Consider the following 25,296-nt stretch of genomic DNA (forward strand, 5'->3'; position numbering starts at 1 on the left):
CCTTCAGTCACCACCCGAGCACCGCCCACAGTCCCACTCTCCTTTTGCCAAACCCCCAGACAACATCAGGTCCATGCCATTGCTGAGCAACAACAACACGGAAACATGTCGAAAAGGTTAACTTTAACCACTAAACCAGATCGGCCGACCTGTAACGTTACACTCTCCCTCAAAGGATGGATGATCTGACAGGATTGTTACTATGAGGTGGATCACATCTAACGTGTAAAGTAAAGACAAACTCGTGTCTATCTAGTCATGATGAAGATGTATATACATTTCAATTTCAGCAGGAAACAATTTTTACAGCTACATTATTGTTCCAGCCACAATTAATCACAACAATGTGTATACAATTACAAATTATTATATATAAATCGTCAGTTTGTTGTTTTACACGCATGCACACAGACATTATTTCATACACGACATAGTCGTGAGATGCAAGAAACATAGACATATGGCAAGAAATCTGTAGACGTGCCCATAACAACAAAAGACAATACTTTATTGAACATTTTCTGATGAGAAGTGTGCGCTGCAAACGCGAGCATTTTTGACGATCGTTTCTGTCCAGTCTGCTCGTTTTATCGCGTCTAACCACAGCTGTCGTCGTTTTTTTGTCTGACAGTGGCAGCAAATATGCGATCAAATTTTTAATTTGAGGCTGTATTACGTCAATTCTGGCCCCCAACATCACAACAAGATGATATTTTAAGCTCCTTATGTAGCCGAATCTGCGCTGGTTTGAATGGGCCGCCTCCAGTTTCCCCTTTGTTTTGCTGCCTCCAGCTAGCGCTGTGATGTCGGCTGACCCTAGTTACCTGTGGTTGGCCTGGCCGTGCGTCACTCAGAAAACAACAGGCCAATCAGAAGAGAGGCTCATGAATATTAATTAGACAGGCCAAAATCGACCTGTTCTCAGCAGAGCTCCTGAGAAAGGAACTGTAAACATATATTGAGATGGGTTTTTTTGGTACTTATACCGCAAATATATATTCTTAAGGACGTCAAAACCTAAAATAAAACTCCAGAATGGTGTAAAATATGGGACCTTTAATACATTTTACTGAATAAAAGTTTTTTTTATATAAAACATCATACTGACTGAATTTTTTAACAATATATGCTGTATATAGAAATTCATTGATTGTGTTGTGTTCAGTTTGACGGTCAGCGGAACAAACTGGTGGCTTGTGATGGGAATGAGATTGACACCATGTTTGTCGACCGGAGGAAAGATGGGGGGCAAGCTGGAAAATCTCTGGTAAGAATGTGAATAGTGTGAAGTAAATGTGCCACTACAACAGAGAAGAAGAAACCATAACAGAAAAGCTTCAGGGAAAGAACATAGTATAATGAGATAGCATATTACCTCTTTCCATTGCTGATATAATTTGCATCACAGGTGATCTGCTGTGAAGGAAACGCAGGATTCTATGAGGTTGGCTGCATGAACACGCCACTAGAAGGTAAATGTGTGCGAGTCAATGTGTGTCTGTGTTATATTTTCAACAATCATGCACTAGATGTATGTCAGACTGTTTCCTCACTTCTGTTTACAGGTGGATATTCAGTGTTGGGCTGGAATCACCCAGGGTTTGGCGGCAGTACAGTAAGTCAACATCACACCATCTGTTCCTCACACTGACCTTGGCATAACAGCACACAATTAATGACACTAGAGACACAAGTAGTATTTGCATGTGTTTTATCTAAAATGTAAAATGGATGAAAACCTCAATGTACTTTTTTCTCTCTTCTGCTCTTTCAGGGAGTTCCATTTCCTCAAAACGAGGCCAATGCGATGGACGTCGTCATTCAGTTTGCCGTGCACAAACTGGGCTTCCAGTTGAGTGACATTATTGTGTACGCTTGGTCAATAGGGGGCTTCACAGGTAAACAATTTCACACCAGCCAATCACAGATCAGAAAACACTGATCCACAACAGAAAAAAAGTATTCATTTGTTTTAATTCTTAATGTGCTGCTCTATTTTAGCGTGTTGGTCTGTGATGTCATACCCAGAGATCCGAGCTCTGGTTCTAGATGCCTCATTTGATGACCTTTTACCACTTGCACTAAAGGTCATGCCTGACAGCTGGAGTAAGTGTTTGATTCTTTTAATTTCTACTCGGTTCTCTAAAGAGTGACCCAAAAAATGAATGAATGAATGTGTTTGTTTCCATTCCTCAGGACCCTTGGTCACCCATACAGTGAGGCAGTACATGAACCTGAACAATGCTGAACAGCTCTGCAGGTTCGTCAGCTTTTTCATGATTTATTTAACAGTAAAAACATGAAGCTAACAGCATGAGCTCTATGTAAATACTTTGGCTTTGATTTCAGGTACCAGGGACCAGTGTTATTGATCAGAAGAACCAAAGATGAAATCATCACTACCACGTGAGTTCTCCAGGACACAAATAAACAGGGTTGGGGAGTAACGGAATACTTGTAACGGCCTTAAGTAATCAGGATACAAAAATCTAGTAACTGTTATCCGTTACAGTTACATCAAAAAACAAAGTATTCAGATTACAGTTACATTTTGTAAAAAGTGGGAATACTATCAGGATTGCATTTGTTTCATTTAAAATTAAATAAATGAGTTTTGTGACATATAATGCTATATTTAGCGCTACTTCATCATACAGTAGTTTCTGGTTCTGTTGACTCACGTGAGCCGCCTGCTGATGCATGCGCAAATAACACCCGTCTACAGTTATTCTCCTCAAATGCGGGCGAGACGCTGCTACAGTAACGATGCTTACGATGCTTCCTGCTGGGAAAAACGTTTTCATGTCTGGAAATTTCAGTTATTTTGTCTTCAAAAAAGATAAAGGAAATAACATAGTTGTACAGTGTGAGCTATGCATGAAGACTCTTGCTTTAAAGGGGTCATATGATGCTTGTAACACTCCAAAGAGAAAGGAGAAAATGAAATATGACCCCTTTAACAAAGGCTACTTAAACAACTTGAACATTTGTAAGTGCGACTAGCATGGAAATCATCATGTTAGCTAAAATTTTGTGTTTGTTAGTGATTTAAAATTCCATGGTGTGCATAACTGCAGTTGTGGGTAAGTTTTCTAGCGGAAAATGAGCTGGGAAATGTAGAAATTAACACGAGATCCACACCCCGGATCAGTCAATGAAATCAAGAAAGATCATAGCATTTCACATGCATTTCAACATCTAGGCTTTTTTTAAAATAGACTAATATGTATGGTGTAAATTTTTTAATGTGTATAAATTATATTCATTAGGGGTGTGACGAGACACTTATCCCATGAGAGGAGACGAGACACGAGACTGGGTTCACGAGAATGAGACGAGATTTTTAGACTTTTTAAAGAAATCCTCAATGATGAAATATATAGGGAAAAATAGTCTTTTATTCAACTGAAAAACAAAATGCAAAAAATGTAGGTGCATTTTGAAATCAACTTGTACTTTATGAAATTAAACTTCTATTTTAATTAATTATATGCAGCAATAAACAACATGTAAACTAGAGCTGCACGATTCTGGATAAATTGAGAATCATGATTTTTTATATATATAAATTGGAGATCACGATTCTGAAGAAAAAAAGATTAGAAAACTAAACAAAATAACAATGTACTAGTGGTTCTGACAAAATGACTTTTTTTTAAAATATTAATTTAAACAATTTTTTTTTTTTATTAAATGGAGGCAGTGTCTCAATTCATAAAGACTTGTTTCACAATTGGTATCTCCTGAATGAATGATTCAATGACAAATACTTTTTTTAAACGGGCAGTTGTCGCCACCTCCTGGCGGAAGAGGATAAGCATTACAATACATCCGAGTGTTAAAGGGGTCATATGATGCTTTTTTAAAGATCATTATTTTGTGTATTTGGTGTAACAGAATATGTTGACATGCTTTAATGTTCAAAAAACACATTCTTTTTCAAATACTGTACATTATTGTAGGTCCTCTATGCCCCGCCTCTCTAAGTCCCTCCTTCCGACAAGCGCAGCCTGCTCTGATTGGCCAGTTGACCCAGTGCATTGTGATTGGCCAAACACCTTTAGCACTCGTCGGAAATGTAACACCCCTTACCATAATCGCGAGCTTTATCTTTCAAAATAAATGTAAAGACAGAGCCCGAAAGGGGAACAGAGTCGCGTGACAGACACAGTGATGAAGCTGGTATGTGTGCAGTACACAAGCCACGGTTAAGACAGCTGTGACACTGTGATCTCTCTCTCTCTCTCACACACACACACGCGTGCGCACGCACACACACACATGCATGAATGATTCATTAACATGGGCAGCGACAAAACATGCTTCTCACGCTCCACTGACGCTCGCGATCTAATAGACATAGCTGAATCGTTGTCATTCAGGAATAAGATTGCATGGGTGTCTGAATCGAGATCGCGATCTTTAAACAATTAATCGTGCAGCTCTAATGTAAACACTGCAAATTGTTTTGCGAGGATATCGTCACGTTCTCGCGAGACACATCGGATCTCGTACCACGAGATCTCGTCACATCCCTAATATTCATTTTTACTTGTACATGTTAAAGAAATAAAAATATTATTAATAAAAATAAAACTGTAATACTAAACTGTATAGCCACTAAATGTCTGCATAGCTTTTTATATAAATATATATATGGGCTGTAATATCTAGGTGGTGAAACAAGACACAATTTTTAATAGTTTCAAATAGTTTTTACTATAGTTTTCATTAGTTTTCATTTTAAAGTCATAGTTAAATAAAAGTCGTAATATTAGTACAATAAATATTGCTTTTTGACTTTATTTACATATGCTAATTTAAGTAATCCAAAAGTAATCAGATTACATTACTTTTATATTGTGCTACTTGGATTACGTTACTGAATACTTTTTTAAATGAAGTAATTTGTAACTGTAATGGAATACATTTTAAAAGTAACCCTCCCAACCCTGCAAATAAATACATTCATGCTTGAGGAGGCAAGCGTGAATTGTTGTTGATCTTGACATGGCTGTTTTATGTTTTGACACAGGGGTCCAGAGGATATCATGTCTAACAGAGGGAATGACCTTTTGCTCAAACTACTCCAGTACAGGTCAGACGCGATTCACACAGACTGCTTAATCTGGTTCCGCTCAGTCAATTGGTTTCATCTCTCTTTCTTTGTGTCTCTCAGGTATCCTAAAGTCATGACAGAGGATGCTATCAGGGCAGTCAGGCAGTGGCTCGCAGCAGGGACACAGATTGAAGAAGGTATGCTTTTATAGTTTTTTCTTAAATTTTTCTCTTGATCAATATAGAACTGTAGCATGTAACACCCTGGTTTCTAGTTTTAGTGTATTTTTATGTATTTTAACAGGGATTTTCAAATTGGGTTCCAAGGAGTGGAAAAGTTTAGAGAAAAGTGTAAAAATGAATAAGTAGTATCAGTTCTAATGTACGGAATTATGACAATATGGTTTCATTTTGCTTTGTACAGATTCACGAGATTAATCTCAATTATTTTATTCAGTTGACAGCCATATTTTTTTTCATGTTTATACGTCTAACATTAATGGTTAATGGTGGAAGTATTTCCCAGATAATTCAAGATACTTTTTCATTCTGTACATAAAAAATATAGCTGCCTTTCATATTTTTTTGGAAGGGGATAATCATTTGGGCATCAGAAAGTTTGAAAACCCCTGGATTAGAATATTGGCCATAGCAATGGTTATGAACACTTAATATGAATAGAATTATGACAATTTCTAGATGGCTTTGTTCTCTGTTTTCTCTGTTTGATTTGGCTTTATTAAGCAGAATGTTTTTAAAAGGGAGTCGTTTTTTCCTGTTCTTCAGAATCTGTGTACACGGGCTATGAGGTGGATGATGATTGGTGCTTGTCTGTGCTGCAGTCCTATCAGACAGACAGAGAGACCCTGTTCCCCTGGAGCGTTGGTTCGTGCTTCATACACAGTAGCCATGCTCGCGTCCAGAATTGGTTTCATGTGATAGAAACGAAAACGTTCAGCAGTGATTTCCATTACTATGGCTACAGTTGCTGTCTAAAACAAGACATTTGGCTGTTGGTGATCTGATCTTCTGTTTTTTGTTTCAGGTGAAGACATGACACTCGAGGGCAGAAGGCAGCTTGCTCTATTCTTGGTATGTTACAAAAATATCAGTGTCTACCCGGTGAAAAAAAATGTTACTCTTTCTCTCTATATATATAATATGTTTATAGGTCATTAATCTAACAGGACATTCCTCTCTCTCAGGCACGAAAGTATATGCGAAACTTTGAGACGACACACTGCACTCCACTCCCTATTTCTGAGTTCAGGCCTCCCTGGGAACTGTAGAGAGCCAAGGGGACTAACAGGAAGACAGAGCTGGAGGACAGAGGTCAAAGGGAATCATACCGGTACATTAGAGTCAGTTGTGTGGGGCGGCAGGGAGGCGATCAGAATTAGTCGTTCGTTTAAATGTGACAGGTTTACTCATTTATGTTTGTTCGCATGGTTTGATAGAGACATTTTAAATTATTGGTTGTGCTCTGCCTCCGTCGCAGTGAGTATTTAACATGAAAATGAAGATTGGAAATGTGTTGCTGCTCAGGGTTGTTGTCACTGTTGTGACGTTTGTTTCTTTTGAGAGACTCTCAGTGACGGGACTCAAAGATCCTCTTTGCCTCTTTCTCAGTCTGTATTCATTTTTATCCTCTATTTTGTGGAGCACTGTAATTATGAACAAATTGTATCGTAAAATAGTGTTCTAAATGTTTTATTACATATTAAATAAAACCAGGGGATACTCTTTTTTTTTTGTGTGGTTGGGTTCCTCTAAGTCTTCATGTCATTATTTGTGGTTGACAAAAGTTTCTTATTTGAAAGCTCTATTGAAATGGTATAGTTGTTTCTTGAAAATGTGAACAAGCATTGCGGATATACTGTATACATTTATGTTAATAATGTTAACTTTATAAACACATACAGTGGGTATAGAAAAGAATCTTAACTCGACTTATAACATCCAAGTGAAAGATATTACACCAACATATCAGAAAACAATTAAAAACAGAATCACCCCCTTGTGTCAGTATTTTGTTGAACCAGCTTTTGCGTTAATTACAGTCTTTAGTCTGTTGGGATTTGTCTCCGTCCCCAATAACTTTGCACTTCTAGACTTTGCAATATTTGCCCACTCTTCTTTGCAGAACTGCTCAAGTTCAGTTTAATTAGATGGTGACCGTTTGTGGACTGTAGTCTTCAAGTCATTCCACAGATTCAATGGGGTTTAAGTCTGAGCTCTGACTAGGCCATGCAAGGACATTCACCTTTTTCTCCTTCAACCACTGTGTGCTCAGTTTTGCTGTGTGCTTTGGCTCATTTTCATGTTGGAAGGTGAACCTTCTTCCCCTTGACAACTAACTTTCTGGCAAAGGGCAGCAGATTTTCCTCAAGAATTTGACGGTATTTTGCCCCATCCATTTTTCCTTCTATCCTGACAAGTGCGCCAGTCCCTGCTGCAGAGAAACTCCCCCATTACAGGATATTACCACCTCCATGCTTTACTGGAGGAATGCGGTTACTTGGATGATGAGCTGTACTGGATTTCCACCAGACATATCGTTTGGTGTTGAGGCCAAATAACTAAATTTTACTCTCATCTGCCTCAGAATCTTCAAGGTGCGTTTTGGCAAAGCTCAGTCGTGACTGCATGTGGCCTTTCTTGAGGAGTGGCTTTTTTCTTGCAACTCTCCCATATAAGCCACATTTGTGGAGAATTTGTGATATTGTCGTCACATGCACACAATGACCACTCTTTGTCATAAATTCCTGAAGCTGCTTCACAGTTGCTGTAGGCCTCTTGGTCGCCTCTCTGACCAGTTTCCTCCTGGCTCTTTCATCTAGCGACCTCCTGATCCAGGGAGGGTCTGTACCAAATACCTTCCACTTCTTAATAACAGATTCACTGCTTCTAGGCATTGGTAAAGCCTATGAAAAAAATTTTGTATCCATCTCCTGACTTGTGCCTGTCCACAACTTTATCCCGGAGATCTTTTGATGGGTGCCCATAGTTGATTGTTTGCTTCAGTTGCACTAGCAAGGACTGAAATGCTCCAGGAAAGCTCTTTTCATGCTGAGCTAATCAAAATGACCACAGCTGATCACAGTTGAAAGTCAAATGGCTTTGTGTGCCATTGAGAAGGTGATTAGCTACACCTGACTTGAGTTTACAAGTCATTTTTAGGAGGGGGTGATCCTTTTCCAGCTCAGTAATTCTGATTTTTAATCATGTTGGTGTTATATCTTTCACTTGGATGTTATAAGTTGCACTGGGTAAATAGTGCTGGATAAAACAAAAACTGTGTCCGTCTTCATTTCAGGCTGCAAAGCAACAAAATGTGATTATTTTAAAGGGGTGCGATTCATTTCTATACCCACTGTATAAACATATGTATTTATATATAGTGAGTTATAAAGCTTAGTGACTTTATAATACAATTAAACAAAAGACAAAATTCATAATTTTCCATTTAAGGTTGATGTTTATTAAAGCTTCATTTCAAGCTTCACATTATTGTTCAGTAGGCAGGACTGACAAACATTAGACCGAGAGAACAAAAAAATCTGAATGGAAAAATTCATAAATGACAAAAAAAACGAGTTGTTACATCATCTTTCTGAAGTTCTCGATGGCTTCCTTCACTTTCTGCAGTTCGGTTTCATTCTGCCTCAGCTGGAAAGAAAATAAAATTGTTGCACTTTTCTTCCAAGACAAGCAACTGCATAAAACTGTAATTTAAGACCATTTTCTCAGACAAATTGCTTCCCCTCCATCCTACTCACCTTCTCAGCATCTGCCTCCTGCACTTTAACAGGAACTTTCTCCTTGTAGTCGTTCTTGGCCATCTTTTCCTTCATCTTTTCCATCTGTTTCTCCAGCTCCCCTTTCTTTGCTGTCAGTTTAGTGAGCTCCTTTTCCAAATCAATCAAACCCTGATTTGCAGAAAAGGATTTAGAAACCAGCATGTTTACCGACACAGAAAGCTCATTACACTCATTAAAATGTGATGCTGTAGGAGGGGGAAATTAATTCTTGACACAAAGCCAAACCAGATGATTGGGTGCTGAGAATGTGATGATGTTATTTTAAGAGAATCATATTTAAATTAACTTTAGCTCCCCCTTTCCGGTTGATTAAATGAATTAATGTATTTGGCAGCTGTGGTGGGGATTATAACAACCAGAATAAATCTCCTTCAGGTGTATTAGTGCAAGTGAAGATGCTTTTGTCATGAAACAACATTCTCGAAGACAGTTTACCTTTAGCATGAGGTGAACAGTGCATTTATCTGAGGCGATGGCCACCGCACAGCCTTGTGGGATAGTGCTGTCACCCCCTACCACTGGGTAAATAGCCTGAGAGTAAGACAGTGTCTGGATCTGAAGACTGTATGTCTGGACCAGAGCAGCAGTATCAGAGTCTATGCACTGTAGATAACCTGATACAGAGAGATAAAACAACACTGAGTTACACACGTGTCTGCTAATAAAAATATAATACACAAAGACTGTGAGGTTCTCATATGTTAATACCATATAAGGTCAGTAGGTTGTGTAAACCTCAGCATGTGTGTGTGTTGTGTGGGTAATATTGAAATTAGGGATGCACCAACTTTTGCCTTGTTATTCTGTAATTAAACTCATGAACTGCAACACATTTATGCAACACATTATACTAAAATACATTTTAATATTATACATTTAATTTGATATATTTTATGATATTACTATGATCATTATTTTTTATCTGTTTTTTTAGCAAAAAAATGTTTATTCAGCAAGTATGCATTAATTTGATCAAAAGTGACAGCAAATACTGTCACTTTTTAAAAAACGGCAAAATCTTTTTCAAATAAATGCTGTTATTTAAACTTTCAATTCATCAAAGAATCCTACAAAAATGTTTTCAACAAAAAGATATTAAGCAGGACAACTGCATAAGAATAAATTATATTTTAAAATACATTAAAATAGAAAACAGGTTTTTTTTCAATAGGAATAATATTTCACAATATTTTAGCTTTATTTAAAAAAAAAAAAATCCTACTGACGCCAAACTTTTGAACAGTACTGTACATGGCCAATAATAAAATACTACACAATTTCTTCTTAATAAAAAAAAAAATCTATTTTAAACAATCCAATATTGACTAATAAAAAAAACAACTGAATATCAGATAACAACTAACAAATATTGCACTCATTTTTATGACCATCCAGCACTGCATTTGAATCAGTCACATCAGACAGATTCCCACTCTGTTTGAAATGGTCCATATAAGTACAAATATTGACCTAGGCCTTGAATCAGTGCATCCCTGCTGAATCTAGTCAGTTTGAGATGAGTGTGCAGTGTACTGTGTGATGTCTCACAGTCAGCACGGGTCTTGGTCAGGTTGTAATCGGCCCGGAGTGATCGGATGGTTTTGACCACAGACATGACAAACTCCATCTGACGGTCGACGTCCTCGCTGTGCCAACAGAACTACAAACAAACAAAACACACCATTTACACCAGAAACCACCACAGAATGCATTTCGTTCAGACAGCTTCCTCTCTCTGCTTTATATTTCATTTAAACTTTAAAGTTTCAAAGTGTATTTATATTCCAGTCACCTTCACATTCCACTACATTCCCCTCAATGAATGATGAAAAATGATCCAGGATAAAACTCTCAAAAGAACTCATTATAGTTGGGACATCAAAGACTATATTGTGATTAATAAACTGTTTGTTTTTTTGTTTTGTTTTTTCATTTTGGCTGGATCTACAATTCAATTCAATTTTGCCCCCCCCCAGACAATTCTTGTTATTGGATTCAGGTCTTCATCAGCAAGTAGAGCACTTGGGAAGATCTGACAGCCTTGCATATGCACACAGTATGACTTTTTACTAACTGAATACTCAAATCCACCAGAAATTTCATTGGCTGAGGTAAATAACAAGGATTTCCTGCCAACAGCATGATGTGACAACCTGTGACATACTTTATCAGAACAGAGTAACATTTTTACCAGCCTAGATACTAGAAAACACTGCCATTACCCTTGACCTCTGACCACTGCTCACCTCTGATGTTTCTGGATAAGGTGTGACACAGATGCTGGGAGGGCTGTCCTGAGCATGTCTTCTTGGCAATCGCTGGAAGAGCTCCTCAGTAACAAAAGGCATGAGGGGAGACAAGAGGCGGAGTCCCACCTCCAAACAGGTGTAGAGAGTCTGTCTGCAGATGTCCGCCTGCTTTTGTCCCTCTGAGTCTGTCCTGCTCAACACCGGCTTCACACTCTCCTACAACAGCAGAAAAAAAAAAAAAAATCAAACTCCCCCAAAAATTATTACAAATAAATGTGTACAAAAAAGATTTATGCTGGGAGGGCTGTCCTGAGCATGTCTTCTTGGCAATCGCTGGAAGAGCTCCTCAGTAACAAAAGGCATGAGGGGAGACAAGAGGCGGAGTCCCACCTCCAAACAGGTGTAGAGAGTCTGTCTGCAGATGTCCGCCTGCTTTTGTCCCTCTGAGTCTGTCCTGCTCAACACCGGCTTCACACTCTCCTACAACAGCAGAAAAAAAAAAAAAAATCAAACTCCCCCAAAAATTATTACAAATAAATGTGTACAAAAAAGAAAAATTTTTATATACAAATGAAGAGGCCAAAAGCAGATGTATTCATTACCAGATAGACATCGCAGAGCTCGTACAGCCAGAAATTGTAGATGGCAGTGGTGATTGTCGGAAAATCGTAGGCCTGAAATCCGCTATCACACAGGGCTACTGCTGCGCTCAGACGGGACAGAATCCAGCGATCAGACACACTTTCACTGCCACACAGCTGAGAGACACAGAATCATATACACACAATACATCACAGAGTAGAAGTTTGCAAGTACCGAACATAACATGTCCTGACACATCCTCCATCTATCTTTCACTTCCTCCTTGTCCATCTCTCTCTTACCTGAGCTTTCACCAAGGGCACAAACTCCTCTCCCAGAGTCCTCATGGCGAACTTCACTGCATTCCACAGCTTGTTACAGAAATGCCTGTATCCCAGAATCCTGTTTACATCCAGATTAATGTCTCGGCCTGGGAGAAATAAACAAAAAGCACAAAATAATACTTTATGTAACCATGTACCTTATTATATCTTGAACTAATCTTAAAGGAGCTTCAATGCTGTATTTGTAAAGTACACTAATAAATTCATAATATTTGTGTACTACAATAATATTGTGTAAACTACTATTGTGTACTAGTGTAACGAACAGGTCAATGTAGTTATGCTTTTGATAATTTTTGTATTTTTTACCTTGACTGGTGTAAGCACACAGAGCAAATCTGAGCGCATCAGTCCCGCATTCTGGAATTCCACTGGGATAGTCGGATTTCTACAGAGCGAACACAAACAGAATGTCATAGAGAAGCATAGCAGCAGATAAAGGTACAGTAACAAAAGATTTCAAGGAATCTCAAGAAACCGGGTAATACCTGTCCCTGTTTGGCCTTCTCAATCTCCAGAGGGTCTAGATTGCTGTCCATTAGCAGAGCATAAAGACCCTACACATACACACACACACACACACACACACACAAATCTCAAATTAATTTTGTGCAATGACACCTTATGTAGCCATGTTGTGTTGATGGAAGAGCTGTTGTTGTTTTTTTACCTCCAGTGAAATGCCAGTGATGACGTCCAGAGGGTCGATGACGTTACCTAGAGACTTGCTCATTTTCCTTCCGTGGGCATCCCGTACCACTGCATGCAGGTACACCTGAACAAACACATCAGATTTACTCACTAAGTTACGAAACACAAGTTAGTCTAGCTTTGATTGCAGTGACGCAGCTTGATACATCTGAGAACAAGTTCAGCAGTCTGTTAGACACTAATTTTAAACTCTGTAGCTCTACAAGCTCCAAAAATAAAATAAATAATATAGAAAAAAATACACAAACACAGGGTATATGCAGGATTTTTAAGCTCAAATGTAAGACTTTAAGACCTTTTTAAAGACCTGCACAAATAAAATTAATACCACATGTGCGGGGTAGGGCAATGTCTATGGTAACATATTAAACATTAAAAATGACTGTAAAAAGAATGAGTTACGGTTCAGATTTGTTTTCACAAAAACAAAATGTTTTATAAAATGATTAACTTCACATTTCAGCCTTTAAACCATTTTTAAGAAAATGGACGAGTCAAAAGTATCAATTATTATATTAATTTAAACAACTATTATCGATTATTATATTAATTAAATAACAAATATATTTTACGGTCTTAATTGTTTAGATTTTTATAATGCATTATCTTCTTGTCAATCCACCAGTTCACATTTACAACTCTGCATGTTTGCAGCGTAAAAACATGGGTTGATTTTCACAGTGGTCTGAACTAAAACAGCAGACAGGCTTATTGAAAATGCTAATTATTATTCTGTCAGCAGATGGCACTTACGGAACGGCAGAAATATAGCAGTTTTCCTATTAACTGCAGTACACAAAGCAGCAGAACAACATAAATTACACAAGCCAACTCGATAAACATAATGACACGCGATAGAAGATTTGTTTTATTAGTATATTTAAGCATAAACACACATCGCTAGACAGGTAGTGAACACATCTTGTTAACATTTATAATTAATTTTCGGCTGAAATGTTGTAAGGACCTGTCAATGTGTTTAAAGAGAATACAAAATAATATCAAAAAGAAATGCCTGCCTGTTGTTGATTAAATCCAGCGGTGACATTCTACAATGTTGTCTATTGACGTTGTACGTACACAGTCTTGTCGCCAGAGTTATCACTGTCCCAATGTGCAGTGAGCCAGGGTAATTACCAGTGACTGGATTCGTGTACACGATATACTGATTCACAAGCTCAAGAGCTAGGGAGCTGATTGAGACGCACCCTTTGAAGCGTGCAGCGCTCATATTATTCAATGTAATCATAACCTTTTGAAGTTTAATCATCACATTAAGCCATATTGCAATTCTTGTCTTTCTGTCCCCAAATTTAAGACCTCTTGAAATAATAATTAAGACTTTCTTGTACCATTTAAAACTTTTTATTACCTTAAATTTGATACAACTAAATATAAGACTGCTTAAGGACCCACTGAAACCCTGCACACACATCAACACACCCACCTCTTTGAAAGGTAGATTTCCAGTGAGTTTGAGGCCCATCATGACCATACGAGCCACCCAAAAGAACAGAATATCATGGCCCGTCTCTAACAGTGTGCCTGGGTAGAAGACTCTCAGATCCTCTGACTAACACACAGAAATTGCAAAATTACACAATCAGTGCAGGTATAATATAATGCTTATGTAATCAAAATATATCATTAGAAATATATATATTCACATTGCAGTGGTTGCATAAAAAAGGAAAAATATCATATTTTAAAATTGTCAAATTAAATTAAATGTAACATTTAAAAAAAAAAATAATAATCAATTACATATTATTTTATTAAATAAAAAAATAGGGCTGTCGTTTTAGCACATTAATTTAATTAATTAGTTACAGAAAAATAATGTGATTAAAATATGTTAACACAATTAACACACCCGCCCCACCCCAGACCTGCATGTCATTTTACATGTCATACAGTTGACTGTTGACAAACATTATGCAGGGCAACAACTCTCTGCGTGATGTAGCCTACAATGCAGTTATATGCCCCTAAAATTTAAGATATTGGGGCAAAAAAATGCCCCTGTATAAGTTTTTGTCTCATATTTATATCATATGATAAGGGATATCACACGACCTAGGTCAACACATTTAGACTGAGTTTAGACTAAATACTGCCACTACAGTCTTACATGCTGCCCGCGACATGTGTGTGTGTGTGTGTGTGTGTGTGTGCTGTATTAATATCTGACCTCATTGGGCCAGCCAAAGATGGAGAAGGGGAAGATCCCTGAAGAGAACCAAGTGTCCAACACATCCTCATCTGAAACACAAACAGACAGAAAGATGCTTTATTGACGCCAGAGGGTAAATACTGGCATAAGCAAAACAGGAGGATAAAATGACTCGGTTGTAATGAGAGCATATGTATGTAAGACTCGTACCCTGGCGCAGAGAAATTTTGTCTGCGGTGACATTGAAGCGTTTGGCAGCTTTTTCTCTGGCTTCCTCCTGTGATCTGCCGCTGACCCAATAATGTCCGTCCATATCCTAAACATAGACAACAACATCTTAATTCCCACCATCTGTGTGTATCCAGCGCACATACTGCATGCTGCATTTGGCTCTGCTCACCTCGCCTGGTTTGACTGATGGATCATTCACAGTCACAAAGTACGCTGGTATCCTGTGACCCCACCACAACTGCCGTGAGATGCACCAGTCCCTGAAACCCAAAAAGCATTACCACACGCAGAAAAAAAACAGTAACTCCAGCAGAGAACAGCTGAGCTGAGATAGATGGGTCACCTGATGTTATCCATCCAGTTGAACCAGGTTTTGATGTGGTGGTCAGGGATGATCTTGAGCTCTCCATTTCTGACGACATCTGCGGCTTGCTTTCCCATCTCTCTGCAGTCCACGTACCACTGAGGCTTCAGCAGAGGCTCCACTATGTCCTTAGAACGGCTGAGAAACACACATATACATACTGAAAACCCTTATACATGTTAATATAACAGCTGAAATGAAAATAATTGTCTATTCCAAGATTAGATGGCATTTCTACATAAATTATGAATAAGCTGCAATACATTATTCATAAATTATAACTTATTAATTTGTAATAATTATAGAATGGGTTGAATTTTTATGTAGTTTTGTTTATGGTCTACAGATGAAAGATGTCAGGCAACCCGTTCATGTTGGCATCTGCATGATTTCGCTAGCTTCTATCAGGTGACAGACTTGTCTGCACATCCATTCAAAATATGGTATTTTGGTGCTAATTCATCTATTTATTTCACTAAACTAAACAATTACACACAATCGTTCAAAAGTTTGGGGTCAATAAGATTGTTTGAAAAAAATTTATAATTTTTTTTCAGCAAGGATGCATTAACCTAATCAAAAGTGACAAAGACATTTATAAGGTTACAAAACAATTCTATTTTAAATAATGTTGATCTTTTGAACTTCCCAAAAAATATTAAGCAGCACAACTGTTTCTAAAATTGATAATAATGTTTTTTGAGCACTACATCAGCATATTACAATTATTTCTGAAGGATCATGCGACAATGAAAATTAGAGTAATGACTGCTGAAAATTAGCTGTCATCACAGGAATAAAATACATTTTACAATATATTAAAATATAAAGCAATTATTTTAAATTGTAATATTTCACTATATTGCTGTTTTTAATCTTACTGACCCCAAACTTTTGAACAGTAGCATGTTTTGCTTTTAAAAAAATAATAATATAAAAAATCCTGTGTATAACATTTTGGTTAGAGAACAATTTTAATTAAATGGCATATTTTACATAATTTTACACGACATAAGTTTACACTAGGAATTTTCACAAGGATTACTGTTCTCAAATAAAGATTTGCAAGCTATATGAATTGTCATTTATGTTTCCATTGGCTGTACTGTCTCCTACACACCTGTCCATGACCATCTAGGTGCATGTGGGGAGTTTAGTAAATCATTTTTGCTTTCAGCATTGATTTTTTTACTTCTGTCCACAATCTTATCAGACCAGATGATCCACTAGTTCAGGGGTTCTCAAACCTCTCCATGAAGTACTCCCAGCACTGCACGTTTTGTATGTCTCCCTATATCTGACACACCCACTTCAGGTCTTGCAGTCTCCACTAATGAGCTGATGAGTTGAATCAGGTGTGATAGATGAGGGAGACATACAATATGTGCAGGGCTGGGGAGACTCCAGGACAGGTTTGAGAACCACTGCACTAGTTGAAAGCTGCTGAATATTAAGGAGTTGAGTGTGAGTTAGTGTCTAACCTGCAGACGGGCACCACCATAGGATTGTCTTTGACCTCCTTAAACTGACCTAAGTCTTTCAGAGCCTGGAGCACAGCTTTCCTTGCCTCAAAGCGCTTCATTCCCTAAAACACCAGAGAAAAGCAGATTATTCAAAGAACAATCAATCAGTTTACCATCATGTCTGTGGCAAGATTCAAATACCTGGTTTAAATAGGGTAAAATATAGTATCACAGTATGTGTGTGCCTACCAGGAATGGAGGAGGAACATTGATGAGGAGGCCATTTTCATCTAGGATGTTGATGAAGGGCAGTTTGTGTCTCTCTCCCACCTCATAATCATTATGATCATGAGCAGGAGTGATCTTCACAGCACCTGTACAACGACACTGCACTGTAAACTGGACACGGACCCAGAAGACACCAGGTTGAAAGACAATCTCAGAGAAAATAAGTTTCTGTCCTTGAAACATGTATTACCTGTTCCAAAGCTCATATCAACAAAGTCATCAAACACGATGGGCATCTTTCTGTCACAGAATGGGTGAACGACCATCTTTCCTTCAAGATGCTGGACAGAAAAGAGGTTTTCAGTGAATTTAACTCGAACATTTAACTCAGAAAAACAGTTTTGAGAAGGAACTCCTCTCAAAGGAAAAGGAAAGTTGTGTCACCTGATATCTGGAGTCATTAGGGTGGACGGCAACAGCTGTGTCTCCGAGCATGGTTTCAATACGTGTGGTGGCCACTACCACCTCCTCATCTGCAGAACAACATTTAATTTAAAAAATGTCTGTATATCTCGTCAGCGCATCTAACCTCATTTCTCTAGACTCCACTCTCACCTGATCCTTCGACCTTGTAAGAGAAGGACACCAGCACTCCAAACTCAATCTTCTCATTATAACCTGGCACAGGAAGAAGAGTTCGCCCTATCAGCTCCTTTTTATCAACCTGGAACACAAAACTCATCACGTGACCTCAGTACAAAGAGTCTTGGTGACTGTAGTGTTTCCCCTGCCATTATATTAGGGGGGCGGCCCGCCCCCCCCAACAGCGGCATGAACATGAGCAGATATGAACGTACTTCTATGTCAGAGATGGCAGAGTTGAGAGTGCAGGACCAGTTGACGAGTCTCTTGCTCCTGTAGATCACACCCTCCTCATGCATACGTATAAACGCCTCCTGGACTGCAAACGACAGTTTCTGCAAGAAGAGGGTATTACACATGATTACAGACTAGCCATCATTAAATAGTTACACTTTAATGCTTAGTAATGCGAAGTTTGTTAACAAAAACCAGAATGGGGTTGTTTTATGAAATCTTTACTAAGGCATGTTTGGGTTTTGTGCATTGTACTCACATCATCCATGGTAAAACAAGCTCTGTCCCAGTCCAGAGAAGAGCCCAGCTTCTTCAGCTGGTGATAGATGCGATCTCCCTTTCTGTTCGACACCGAAAGGAAGAGAAATTTGTTCATATAATTGGAGCTAAATTAATTATTTAATGATCCATCTCCATTCCAGAATTCTCCTCAGCCTCTCACACTCACTCGTTCTTCCACTTCCAGACCTCCTGGATGAAGTTCTCTCTTCCGAGATCATGTCTGCTCATCTTTCGCTCTTTCATCAGTTTCTTCTCCACCACAACCTGTGTAGCGATACCAGCGTGATCACAGCCGGGATTCCACAGTGTGGTCTCTCCTCTCATCCTGTGCCTGCATCATCACACCAACGCAAACCCATTTCACACATCATTACTTTAGATGCATGATGTCAAAGCTCACTCCTCAACTGTAATTTATCATATTGGGCTTATCTGAAGTGAATTTACTTTGTTATGCTTTATTAGTAATAATATGCCTGTCTGTTTTATAATTACTGTATAAGTTAACATTATGGCTTATAACTAATATTTATAAGAATTATGACTGGTTACCATCTTGTCAGGCAATCCTGAATAGCATTGGTCAAGGCGTGACCAAGGTGGAGGGATCCGGTTACATTAGGTGGAGGAATACACATCATGAACACTCCACATGGGTTTGGCTCACTTACATTCTTCCTCTGGAAGCAGAAATATCATTTTAAAAAATGGTCACTATCATTCAAAAGTTTGGCGTCGGTAACATTTTTTAAATGTTTTTCAAATAAGTCTCTTACGCTCACCAAGGCTGTGTTTATTTGCTCAAAAAGTACAGTAATATTATGAAATATTATTCCTATTTAAAAGAACAGTTTTCTATTTGAATATATTTTAAATTTATTCCTGTGATGCAAAGCTGAATTTTCAGCATCATTACTCCAGTCTTCAGTGTCACATGATCCTCCAGAAATCATTCTAATGTGCTGATTCCTTATTATTATTATTATTAATGATGAAAAAGGTAATTATTTTTGTGTGGAAACCATGATACATTTTTCCAGTATTCCTTGATGAACAAAAAGTTCAAAAGAACAGCATATATTTTAAACAGAAATCTTTTGCTTTTATAAACAGTATAATGTCTTTACTGTCACTTTTGATCAATTTTAATCTTTCCTTGCTGAATAAAAAAAATAAAAAAGTAATCACTCTAACTGACCCCAAACTTTTGAATGATAAGTGTACCTACAGAGTATCAGGATGAACCAAATACTTTTGATTATTTTTATGTCATACCCCATATTCAGGCTTGAAGAAGCCCTGTTTCTCCCACCAGGAGTACCAGGCCGCTTCTACAAACTGAGGACTGTAAGAATCAGGCAGAGGACTCAGGACATCTGAAACACATGAAGGGAGACACATAAATGACTAGACGGGTGCATTACAAATCTGAAAAATACAATTACTGCTAACGGAAGCAAAAGCACACCTTTTTTCTCTCCAGGTGGCGTGGATATGTTGTAGGTGACCACACCCAGTTCCTTCTTCTCAGGTTTGGCCTTTTTCTGTTGGAGGAGACAGAAGTTGCAACAATACATTACGGCAAGTTCAGCTGTCTGTCTCTCTCTCTTTGTGTCAGTGTTAATAAGATAATAAGATGCTGGGCTCATCACTCAACCTCAGTCTGAGGATGCATCTTCTTCTTCTCTTCCATCTCTTTCTTCTGCTGAAACTTTTCCATCTTTTCTCGCTTCTTGGCCTCTTTCTTCAGCTGAGCCTCCGTTTTAGGAGGACCTGAGAATAATAAATCAAACAAAATCATTCAGCGGTAACATAGACAACTCCTAAAAGTCATACAGACTGTGATAAGAATAAAATCACTCTGAAGTTACAAGAAAATATGAGCTGATATTTCAATCTGCTAGATTATAATGGTCGTAAAATACACACAAAACACTATTCCTGAATACCATTCTTCAAAACACACACATTCTTACCGTTAGCAGATGCACCGACTGGTGTAGCTTCAGAAGCAGCAGTTGCTGTGGCACTGACAGCAGGGCTAGGTTTGAGTGTCACAGGCACCATTTTCTCACACAGTGAGATTTTACCCAACACCTTCAAGAACTGTGGCTGGTTCACACAGGTATTAAACCATCTGGTCACATTCACCAATGACTTCCTGTCCACAGGCTCCAATGCCTTCAAATGAAACAAACATACTAATAATGAGGAATCAATCAATCAATTATTCTTTCACACCAATTACAACAAATTAAATATAATTTTAAAACCTGTATAATTGTAGAACTAAAACTACTAAATTTATACTGTTTTCTATTTATACTATTTTTGATTAATCGAAATAAAGCTAAAATAAACTAAATGTAAATATTACACGAAAAACCTACTTCTAAAACCTTTAGAAAATTAGAAATGTTGGCCTTGGCAACTAACTGAAATAAATCATTTTAAACTTAAGTACTAAAATTGCAAAAACCTAAATAAAAATGAATTAAAGCCATAAAGAAACATATATATATATAAACAAATAAAGAAATATATATACAAAACCACATAACCAATTAACTAAAACAGACATTTTAACAACCTTGTTCAAAATATTTATAAATAATATGTAGGTATTATAAAAGGTAAAATAATACTAAAATAACATTAATCAGTATGATTTTCTTCTATTAAGATGAAAACTGTCTAGGTGTTTTCTGCCCATACAGTGGAAGTCAATGTCATGCAACATTTCTTCAGGACTCCACAGACTTTCATTGCACAACCAAAACAGTTCAAACATTTTTCAAAATGTCTTCTTTGTTTCACAGAAGAAAGAAATACATACAGGTAGGTTTGGAATGATGACAGAATCTAAATGGGAATATAACAATCTGTTAATATAAAAGAGTTAAAGTGGTCAGGCGTACAGATGTGTACTCACATATTTGAATGGCAGGAGTGCTGCCACAGCGACAGCCATATCTGCCAAAGTCACAGCCTCTCCTACGAGGAACGTCCGCGGTGCTAGAGTCTCGTCTAGAACTTTGAGAACACGCAGCAGCTCTGCTCTGGAACTCTGCTGAAGCTCAAATAAAAGATCAATTGATATTACATCAAATGTAATAATAAAAAATAGTGCATCATCTCTTTTTATTTAAGAGAGTTGTGTACTCGCAATGTGCCTTTTGTTGGCTATCAATCAACACATGACGCACACTGACAATCAGAGCATCAGGTGATAATGCATTTTGATCATATATGGGCCCTTACAGACAAATATATACCTTCTTATCAACCCCCATGATCCCCAGCAGAGGGAATGTCACAGCACAGGCCACCGGCGTCAGCTCGTTCTCAGCAAAGCTCAGCCATTGCCAAACCTGACTTTCCTGTTTCTTCTCGCTGCCTGTCCGGTTGCCCGCTGCTGCCAGGTACCAGCTCACAGCATTAGCACCGGTGAGCACTGTGCCCCCCACGCCAGCTAAGACCAGCGCAGGGCGAGATCTGGCCACCTCAGCCGGAGGGTCCTCATGGACAATCCGTGGAGGAGATCGACAGAATTCAGCAGCGATCAAGGGCAACAAACTCCTGAAGTCATCAGGGTGGGAAGAGATGTATAGAGTGTCCATCTGACAGAGAGATATGAGAGCCATGTCAATTAATAATTCTTTTTTTTCTTTTTTTTTTCAGAAAATAAATATTTTGTAAAACTCTCTTAAAATGAATTATGAATTGCTTTTAATTTCTAGTTTTGTGTACGTGACCACACAACCACAGAGTTTTAACACGGAAATGAAAGCAAAAGTATCAGATTAATGTCAATATTCTTTGTCAATTAACAAAACCTTTAAGATATTAATATTTACAACTATTTTATATCACACTTTTCTGCTTTCCTTATACATTTCATTTTGTGATCTGAGCCTCGTCATACTTGCTTTAATTGTGCAAATGACAAATAAACTGTACTTGACTAAATAACATTGTCAGATCATATGTAGAATATGATCTCACTAAATTAAGATTCCTTAAGTAATTTTATTCATTTTAAAATCGTAATAAACTCTTTTACTAAGTAACCTTTATATGTTTTTATTATAATGCAATGTTTCAATAATAACTTTAGTATTTTGACGTAAACATAGACCGGCTAATTGGCTAACGAATGATCTGTTCATTGCAGCAGAGCTATCACTGCAAAAGTCAAGAAATTAAATATAAGACATACACATATTGTGTTGTGTTGATCAGCATAAATACAGCAGTATCTGTATTTGTTTAAGTCTTATTGACTATCATTAGTAACTCACCTATAGGCAGCAGTGGGGAAACGTCAGCCTAACTCCAGCATGCAGAGAATCCAACGCTTCATCAGCGCTGCCGTAAAGTGATGTAACCAGTCGCAAAGCGCATCCGTCTGACGCAATAAATATGTAACAGCCTAAAGTCTCCGATAGAGGCGCTATTAGCTACAATTACTGTACACTCAACGTTATGATGTAAGCCGCTGGAAATGAGAACCGATAGGCAGCGTACAAATGAAATAATGGAAAGATTGCTTATCTTTTCTTTAACGTTGCCAGTTAAGAACATTATTATTTTTTAAATATAGAGATAAAAGTATTGACAACAATTGAAATGTTATTATTTTGATGAGCAAATGTAATATCCACAAATTTAATTTCATAAGCCTTAGGGTCCAGGGACCCCCAGGGGACCCCAAGGGAGTGCTAGGTTTAGAGAAAGTTTAGAGAAACTGTGGTAAAAAATTTACAAAAAAATAAATAAAAATACGATTAAAATAAATGAGTAAATAATAAATAAATAAAAGCAAGTTAAAATAAATGAGTAAAAAATTCAAAAGGTAAATAAATAAATAAATACATCTAACAGTACAGTAGCCTACTGCAATGAGTAGGGAAAAAATAATAATGTAACAATGGAAATTAAATATGACATTTTTTCCAAGTAATATTTTAGATATAATAACATACATTTCGCAGCACTGGGGTCTTGCAAGAATTTAGGTACCTTTTAAATTTTAGGATGGGAGTCTCTCACACAAGTATCATATTTGGAGATCTGTGAAAACTCCTCACAAGAATGGGAAAAATCGGCTATAGTTAAAATTAAGATTCCTTAAGTAATTTTATTCATTTTAAAATCGTAATAAACTCTTTTACTAAGTAACCTTTATATGTTTTTATTATAATGCAATGTTTCAATAATAACTTTAGTATTTTGACGTAAACATAGACCGGCTAATTGGCTAACGCATGATCTGTTCATTGCAGCAGAGCTATCACTGCAAAAGTCAAGAAATTAAATATAAGACATACACATATTGTGTTGTGTTGATCAGCATAAATACAGCAGTATCTGTATTTGTTTAAGTCTTATTAACTATCATTAGTAACTCACCTATAGGCAGCAGTGGGGAAACGTCAGCCTAACTCCAGCATGCAGAGAATCCAACGCTTCATCAGCGCTGCCGTAAAGTGATGTAACCAGTCGCAAAGCGCATCCGTCTGACGCAATAAATATGTAACAGCCTAAAGTCTCCGATAGAGGCGCTATTAGCTACAATTACTGTACACTCAACGTTATGATGTAAGCCGCTGGAAATGAGAACCGATAGGCAGCGTACAAATGAAATAATGGAAAGATTGCTTATCTTTTCTTTAACGTTGCCAGTTAAGAACATTATTATTTTTTAAATATAGAGATAAAAGTATTGACAACAATTGAAATGTTATTATTTTGATGAGCAAATGTAATATCCACAAATTTAATTTCATAAGCCTTAGGGTCCAGGGACCCCCAGGGGACCCCAAGGGAGTGCTAGGTTTAGAGAAAGTTTAGAGAAACTGTGGTAAAAAATTTACAAAAAAATAAATAAAAATACGATTAAAAATGAAATAAATAAAAGCAAGTTAAAATAAATGAGTAAAAAATTCAAAAGGTAAATAAATAAATAAATACATCTAACAGTACAGTAGCCCACTGCAATGAGTAGGGAAAAAATAATAATGTAACAATGGAAATTAAATATGACATTTTTTCCAAGTAATATTTTAGATATAATAACATACATTTCGCAGCACTGGGGTCTTGCAAGAATTTAGGTACCTTTTAAATTTTAGGATGGGAGTCTCTCACACAAGTATCATATTTGGAGATCTGTGAAAACTCCTCACAAGAATGGGAAAAATCGGCTATAGTTAAATATTAAGAACCTGTATGGTGCAATATATTTGTATGTTATACATACATTTTTATTTTAAACCACTTAATAAAGGATTCACTTTATAATCATATTTTATTCACATAAATGACTCGTCATATTAAAAGATTACAGCCAGGTGCTGTTCTAATAATAAGTGATGGTACATTAAAAATGTTTTCCTCAACTTTGCACCTTTCTGCGCAGTTTATAGTGTTATTCAGAAGACTTACGTTGATTACCTTGAAGAAGGTCTTGTGCTATAGATTAAGACTATAAATGACAGGGAGCATGACTCACAGAGAAGAGGTTTTATTGCAGAATATAAACCATGACACAGCAAGGTCTTTGTATGTCAGATGAAACGACCAAAATTTCACAACAATTACATAATCTTTCTGACACTTAAAACATAAACATTTCTCAGCACCTTGAAAGAGTTGCAAATCACCCTGCACCTTCCTTTTTTAAAAACATTAGGAGGTTTATAGGTATTTTAAGGCAGAAAGTAAAACAGAGGTTTCATGATTCATAACCACATGCCATATGGTTAATATTCAGTGCGCAGTCTGACTCTACAGAGTGCATAGGTCAGGTTCTGGAAATAAAAATCCCATTCAGTATCTCCATAGAGGGATTGATTTTAACAATAACTTGTAAATTTTTTTAAAGACAGACCTACTGTGAGCTACAAGATTGT

The 25,296-nt window shown here is 37.3% G+C and overlaps 2 protein-coding genes across 6 annotated transcripts in view; one reads left to right on the forward strand and one right to left on the reverse strand.

The window, feature by feature from the left end:
- The window catches only part of abhd16a (abhydrolase domain containing 16A, phospholipase), an 18,471-nt gene extending 11,590 nt beyond the window's left edge, over nt 1-6,881 (forward strand). Inside the window, exons 9-20 of the mRNA XM_016267744.1 lie at nt 1,166-1,267; nt 1,409-1,472; nt 1,566-1,615; nt 1,775-1,898; nt 2,002-2,106; nt 2,197-2,260; nt 2,350-2,406; nt 5,036-5,098; nt 5,180-5,256; nt 5,845-5,943; nt 6,104-6,150; nt 6,264-6,881. Coding sequence (XP_016123230.1) covers nt 1,166-1,267; nt 1,409-1,472; nt 1,566-1,615; nt 1,775-1,898; nt 2,002-2,106; nt 2,197-2,260; nt 2,350-2,406; nt 5,036-5,098; nt 5,180-5,256; nt 5,845-5,943; nt 6,104-6,150; nt 6,264-6,347 — 936 coding nt within the window. The 3' untranslated portion in view covers nt 6,348-6,881. The remainder of the gene's footprint in view (nt 1-1,165; nt 1,268-1,408; nt 1,473-1,565; nt 1,616-1,774; nt 1,899-2,001; nt 2,107-2,196; nt 2,261-2,349; nt 2,407-5,035; nt 5,099-5,179; nt 5,257-5,844; nt 5,944-6,103; nt 6,151-6,263) is intronic.
- A 1,472-nt stretch (nt 6,882-8,353) lies between these two features.
- Nucleotides 8,354-23,817, reverse strand: LOC107582043 (valine--tRNA ligase-like). 5 transcript variants are annotated; one of them, XM_016267747.1, is made up of 33 exons: nt 23,795-23,817; nt 21,658-22,002; nt 21,315-21,458; nt 20,359-20,563; nt 20,040-20,155; nt 19,851-19,926; nt 19,658-19,758; nt 18,935-19,062; nt 18,549-18,713; nt 18,360-18,441; nt 18,082-18,201; nt 17,840-17,948; nt 17,669-17,757; nt 17,475-17,565; nt 17,246-17,370; nt 17,015-17,118; nt 15,513-15,671; nt 15,339-15,429; nt 15,149-15,254; nt 14,957-15,027; nt 14,213-14,338; nt 12,725-12,829; nt 12,543-12,611; nt 12,364-12,442; nt 12,013-12,140; nt 11,731-11,886; nt 11,446-11,608; nt 11,126-11,181; nt 10,428-10,539; nt 9,315-9,493; nt 8,838-8,987; nt 8,663-8,727; nt 8,354-8,375 (listed from the first exon to the last, which is right to left on the reverse strand). In XM_016267747.1, the coding sequence occupies exons 2-33, from the start codon at nt 22,000-22,002 to the stop codon at nt 8,366-8,368; spliced, it is 3,825 nt and encodes a 1,274-aa protein (XP_016123233.1). In that variant the 5' UTR covers nt 23,795-23,817; the 3' UTR covers nt 8,354-8,365. The 5 variants fall into 5 exon arrangements, with proteins under 5 accessions (XP_016123233.1, XP_016123235.1, XP_016123231.1 ...); XM_016267749.1 differs by lacking the exon at nt 23,795-23,817 and adding an exon at nt 22,684-22,761 and having other exon boundaries at nt 21,315-21,452; XM_016267745.1 differs by lacking the exon at nt 23,795-23,817 and adding an exon at nt 22,684-22,761.
- Nucleotides 23,818-25,296: the final 1,479 nt, after the last annotated feature.

This window comes from Sinocyclocheilus grahami, unplaced genomic scaffold (assembly GCF_001515645.1).
Source record: "Sinocyclocheilus grahami isolate Dianchi unplaced genomic scaffold, SAMN03320097.WGS_v1.1 scaffold40.1, whole genome shotgun sequence".
In the NCBI taxonomy this organism is placed as follows: domain Eukaryota; kingdom Metazoa; phylum Chordata; class Actinopteri; order Cypriniformes; family Cyprinidae; genus Sinocyclocheilus; species Sinocyclocheilus grahami.

Coding starts and splice junctions, on each gene's coding strand:
- LOC107582043 (XM_016267747.1), bottom strand. CDS start 22,002: ATGGACACTCTATACATCTCTTCCCACCCTGATGACTTCAGGAGTTTG. Junction 14,339..14,956: donor TCTTTGGCTGGCCCAATGAG/GTCAGATATTAA, acceptor TCTGTGTGTTAG/TCAGAGGATCTGAGAGTCTT. Junction 11,609..11,730: donor AGCTCTGCGATGTCTATCTG/GTAATGAATACA, acceptor CTGCTGTTGTAG/GAGAGTGTGAAGCCGGTGTT.